This window comes from Electrona antarctica, assembly GCF_951216825.1.
Source record: "Electrona antarctica genome assembly, chromosome: 22".
NCBI classification, from domain to species: Eukaryota; Metazoa; Chordata; class Actinopteri; order Myctophiformes; family Myctophidae; genus Electrona; species Electrona antarctica.
Window position 1 is genome coordinate 32,250,918 of NC_136805.1, and position 6,108 is coordinate 32,257,025.

Sequence of the window (6,108 nt, forward strand, 5' to 3'; positions counted from 1 at the left end):
GTGCCCCCCACAAAATGACCGGAACTACTTAATATTGACCAAAACCAAAGCAGAACTCCCACCATGGGACTCGGGCAATCAATTAATACAGTTGCAACCACTATATTAATGGCAAGTATTTCATACAACTTAAGTTCAAAAAATCTGAACTATCCCTTTAATGTTTTATTAGCCGCCGATCAGGCCTACTTCATCTCATTATGGGCCATAATGCCAATAAAAACGGTGCAGTCGTGCACACACGTGAATGCAGGGATTTTGGCTGTTTCTTACATGGACGCTAGTGGTGGCTAGCAACGGAGCTAAAATAAATTAGCCTAATTTTTATTTTTATTTTTTTACTGTCGATTAACGTTAATTTATCATAGGCAAGTAGGCACTGACCTACTTGGAACAATGCAAGTTAGACATGCATGCCCCACCCAGTTATTATGTATGAGTATGTGTCCCTTTTATGCCCATATATGGGGTTCTTTATCAGGCATGCCCAAATATGAGGTCTATTCAGATGTCAGAACATATTTGTGATGTCAGAACAAGCCAGCTCCATATATGGAGCCTGGGCAGGGGCCCTGTTCAGAGCCCGGGCAGAGGCCTTTTGTGGCGGTTCTGGACAACCGTGGGTCTGACCGACTCGACACCGGGCACTGCACTCCCTGTGGGGGTGTGGAACGCGCATGTCGTATTTGAAGTCGGTGGGGCGTGGATTACAGACGTGCACGCGTACGTACACATAGACTTGGTGCATTTATAGATAGACTAGAGTGGTGCCCATTGGGCACTGCCACTGGCCTACTTTGAACGATGCAAGTTGGAAATGCATGCCCCACCCAGTTTTTTTGTCTTTTTTTGTGGACTGTGATGATTTATTGACAAGGAGAGGTTTTACTTCTTCTTGGACACACCGACTGTGCGACCACGACGGCCGGTTGTCTTGGTATGCTGACCGCGCACGCGCAGACCCCAGAAGTGCCTGAGGCCACGGTGAGCTCTGATCTTCTTCAGCCTCTCCAGGTCTTCTCTCAGCTTGTTGTCCAGACCGTTGGCAAGGACCTGGCTGTATTTGCCGTCCTTAACGTCCTTCTGCCTGTTGAGGAACCAGTCTGGGATTTTGTACTGGCGAGGATTCTGCATGATGGTCACCACCCTCTCAACCTCCTCCTCCGTCAACTCTCCTGCCCTCTTGGTGAGGTCGACGTCGGCCTTTCTCAGGACAACGTGGGCGTAACGTCTGCCAACACCCTTAATGGCAGTGATGGCGAAGGCAATCTTCCTCCTACCGTCGATGTTCGTGTTCAAGACACGAAGAATGTGCTGGAACTTCTCAGGGATGACTAGAGACATCTTGGGAGCAGGTTACGTGCGAAAAGAAGGCCTCACCCAGTTATTATATTATTTGTGTCCCTTTTATGTCCATATATGGAGTTCTTTGTCAGGCATGCCCAAATGTGGAGTCTACGCCGATGTCACAACAGTCAAGCTCCATATATGGAGCTCTATGATCAGGTGTGATTAATTGGCTAATATGGGCCCTGCGCAGAGCCTGGGCAGCGGCCCTGTCCAGAGAGCTGTAGAGCGGTGCCCGTTGGGCACTGGCCTACTTGGAACGATGCAAGTTGGAAATGGATGCCCCACCCAGTTATTATATATGGAGTTCTTCGTCAAGCATGCCCAAATATGGAGTCTATGCAGATCAGAATGATGTCAGAACAGGCCAGTTCCATATATGGAGATATAGGGGTAATGCAGGTCCAGAGCCCGGGCAGAGGCTTTTGTGCTGGTTCTGGACAACTGGCTACTGACGGACTCACCAACGGACTCAACACCGGGCACTGCACTCCCTGTGGGGGAGTGGAACGCGCGTGTTGAATTTGAAGTTGGTGGGGCGAATGGTTCTCGAGTTACGTGGATTACAGACGTACACATGTACGTACAGAGACTTGGTGCATGTATAGATATATCGCGTCGGGAACCTGAGGGCACCCAGCTTGGAACTGGGACAATCCTAGCTTTGGTCCATAGAGTTAGGAGTATGGTTAGGAGGAGGATGTATCATGGTAATTTCAACTTCCGTAGGAAGCGCATAAAAGCGCTGTCGACTTGTGTCGAGTCGCGTCGACTGCTACAAAAAAAAGAAGAACACTTTCGCTATACTCACCAACATACAAAGATGGTTTTGTGGAGTTGACAGCCTACTTTCCCTAGTGGACGCACACTGAGCCGGGCCCCCACCACACGTATAACATTTGACGGAAGAAAACATTTTAGTTACTCCACTGCGCCTCTCTACAGATCTCTACTTCCGGTGAAATGTTTTCTGGCCAAAAGGTGTATGTTAGACGTGTGGTGTGGGGGCTTAGAGTGTGTCCACTAAGGAATACGTAGGCTTTCGACTCCACAAAACTGTCTTTGAAAGTATTATTTTTATTTTTGCAGCAGTCGAAAGGCAGTGCAGCCTTCCATGCGTGCGCAGGAAGTTGAAATCACCATAGCGTTAAGGAGACGTCATCCTAACGCTATGGACCAGAGCTAGCACAATCCCAGTCAAACCAAAAGAGGACGAGAAGCGAAAACCGTACGGTGGACGCCATGTTGCTCCCTACATGCCCACATTTGTGCATGTACAACTTCCTGGTCTCAAATGCGCATGTTTCTTGCATGGAGCAACATGGAGTTCACCGTACGGTCTTCGCTTCTCGTCCTCTTTAGATAGTCCTTGAGTCAAACCAGGACGTTCGGTCACCCTCAGGTCTCCCTCATTTAATGAATTTGGCCTGAGCATTGGAACACCCTGACTGTCTCATTACCTCGCACACACCCTCAAAAAAGGGCCCATATGGCCAGGTTGTGTAATGTGCCATGTGCTCAGGGTGCAGACTGCTGCCTCTAGCTGCTAACACTGTGCATGAATGATTGTGCGTGTCTAGCTGCAACTTAGAGGATATCCTTTAAGTTAAAATTCCCTTCATTGGACAGCCCCATTCATGAGACAGAATAGACCCAATGATAAAATGACCAATATTGCTTATTGCACCTCTTACAGACAGCTCGGGTTCGTGTTGGGAACCGCTTGTCTTAAATCTTACGCACCACCATTTTCAAGATTGAACATAATATGCAGGACATTGCTTGATTTAAAACGATCGAGCACTCCCCAACTCGAGCATTTAGAAAGAATCATGGCCACACAGTTTATTACACCTGACGAAGGCCTCCTATAGTAAGTCAAAAGGTTGTGAGTTATTGTCTGCCTCTAATAAAATAAAGTTTGGGAGCATATCCTGACGGTGTGTGGATATTTTTCTCTACTACAAGTGCACAGAGTTTATTGACAGAAAATTGCTTGTAACATTCTTTTTTTCCACAAATTCTAGAATTCTAGATCCTCAAAGAGGATATATAGCCCAAGCCGTCTGTACAGGTGCGATATTGGCGATGGTATCGTTGTTTAATACAGTCTGATGAGTCTGTCGAGGTGTCCTTGAGCAAGACTCTGAACCCCTAATTGCTCCCGATGTGCAGGTTGGTGCCTTGCATGGTTCATGGGCGAATGGAATGCACAATCTATGTAAAGTGCTTTGGATAAAAGCGTGATAAAAAATGCACCATTTACCATTTATGCACCATTTATGAGACTATTCTGTTTTATGAATGGGGTCGTTGGCAATGGGGCGAATTGAAACTCAGAGGCAGGATAGCCCAAGTTGCTTGAGTCTGCGACGTGTGGAAGTGGTGCACCTCACACGCCATGTCTCTCTCACCTCAAAACCACTTCCATCTCCTTACGCTGCTGCACAATAATAATTAGCCCGGATTTTCATTCAACTTCTTTTAAACCACAGATGCCAGCCCAACATTCTCCATTAACTGTCTGACTTAATGCCCGCTAACCTCACAGCCTCACAGAACCTGTGTTAACTGTTAATAGGCCACACACTACAGACAGTTCAACACCACCTGCACCTAATTAAGCTGAGTATACCCCATGTTTTTTGTTGTTGTTTTTTGCCCTTCGTATAAGTGTTAAATAGCTCTATATTTATAGCCTACTCGTTGCTATAGTGTTTGTTCAGGAGCCAGCTGTCTCTCCAGCTCTTTAGTAAATAAAATAGCTTAACCTTAACACAAAACCTTCTGTTGGAACAAAATAAATATTACTTGCGCCAACTTTAAAAATCAAAAATTATATGCAGTTTATAACGTATGCAGTTATAAACTGCATACGTTTAATAATTGACTAAATTCAATTAGTCTAATTAACCACTAAGCCCGCTTTAATTATACTTTGTCATACTTTTCCAATACAGGTGGCATGGGAAGAATAGTGAAAACAGCTGATCTCCAAGCTCAGAACAGAGCTTAGATCTTCTATTTTCACTATTTTTTGTAAATGTAAATCGATAAATGTGATCCTGTTAAACCGGGTGGGAGAATCAGTGGTGGGAAAAGGAACTGCAGTCACTCAATTTTGATGAATCAATTTTGATCAATTTTGATGAATTGAACAAGGTGGACCCTCTTGTAAACAAGTGTAATGCTTAATTGGGCCGTCCACTCACAGTTAACAGTCTTTGTATTGAGTTTGTGCTTGAAATGTACTGTAATTCTGCAAACTGTTAATAAATATTTCAATCAATCAATCAATGTTAATAGTATTTGTAGTAGATAACAGTAACACAATTTGAAATGTGCACCCTATGCCAAGAAAAATGCTGTTTGCACCAAGAAAGATTAAGCCTTAATCTGGTTTATCCATTAATCCAGTTTCAAGTTGCACCAAACTTTAAACCTAGTTTTCACTATTCAGGTTAAGTTTTAAACCATCCTTTTAATCTTGGTCTTGTTTTTTAATCTCCGTTTTAATTTTCACAGTAAACCTGGATTAATGTCAATCCTGTTGCACCACTACTTTAAACTTTGATTTAAGTATCAATAAGGGATTAATTCTAAACCAGGTGGTTTAAATGTATACATGGCAGCATAAATCAGATGGCTCCATGAAAACGAAAGAGCACCTATAGGGTTTGACTGGATTGCTGAATTCCTCCAAAATGCTTTAGTGCACTTCCCCTCCTTGTGCAGAGAGGGGAGGCTGTGTGGAGGTGCGACTTGTAGCCAAGGAAGGAAGTGAGACCACATTTTCATGAAAACTTTTGGTCATGAACATGGCGTCAAAACAAAAATATCTAAAAACACATATTACACACATCAAAACCCCAGGAAAGTGTTTGTGTCCTAAACATCATTAAAATAAGATCTGGTTGCAAAAGGGGTGAAGTGGCCCTTCCAACACCCAGAACCCAGAACAGACAGACCCTCATAATTAAGCCTGTGGCCTGAGGACACCACAGTGTGTATGTGTGGCAGAGAGAGAGAGAGCCTTTCCTCATTTACTTTCCAACAGTAAAAGCTAAAGAACACCTCAACCGCAGCGTGTCTATTCTGGCCATGTCCAGTGGTTCTCAACCTGTGGGTCTGGATCTCCAGGGGAGTCTCCATGTGATTTTGGGGTGGTCCCCAGATGACACTGACAGTGAAGACTTTTAAGATATTTTTAATAATACCTAAAGAAAGTCCATTACTACTGCATCAAAAGTAATCACCTATACTATAGAAACTGGTCAAACATTAGCCACATTGTCAAATAATACAAGAAAGAGGCTAACATTGTGAAAATAGCCAATCTACAAGCTCACAACTTGCTTGTAGATCTTTTTCGCAATATTTGTCTGTGGAACCGATTCAAACTAAATGTAATGCCTCAACTACTACAAGTGCTTGTAGTAGTTGAGACACTAGGGTTAATGAGCTTAACATACATGTACCTTTGTTCTTAAATTGTTAAATTATGATATTATGAAACATAAATATCAAACATACTATCAGTCTACATTTCCAAGAAAGGAAATGCATGAATTTAATGTCCAGAAGCAGGGATAAAACAAAATAAATGACCAGAGGGGGGTATATCAAAAGAAGAGGCATGGACCCCCAGAAACGTCTCCAACACGTCCAGACCGGCTGCCTCCAGCTTCCCACAGTGCCAGTAAAAAGAAATATTTGTGGTTTTTGGAAGTTAAAAGAACACCCTTCTTTAGACATGCTGGT

General features: G+C 43.7%; 1 protein-coding gene across 1 annotated transcript; it reads right to left on the reverse strand.

Annotated features, from left to right (window-relative positions):
• Positions 1–879: 879 nt before the first annotated feature.
• Positions 880–1,358, reverse strand: LOC306915653 (small ribosomal subunit protein uS13-like). Its single transcript, XM_079493129.1, has one exon. The coding sequence runs from the start codon at positions 1,342–1,344 to the stop codon at positions 886–888; it is 459 nt and encodes a 152-aa protein (XP_079349255.1). The 5' UTR covers positions 1,345–1,358; the 3' UTR covers positions 880–885.
• Positions 1,359–6,108: the final 4,750 nt, after the last annotated feature.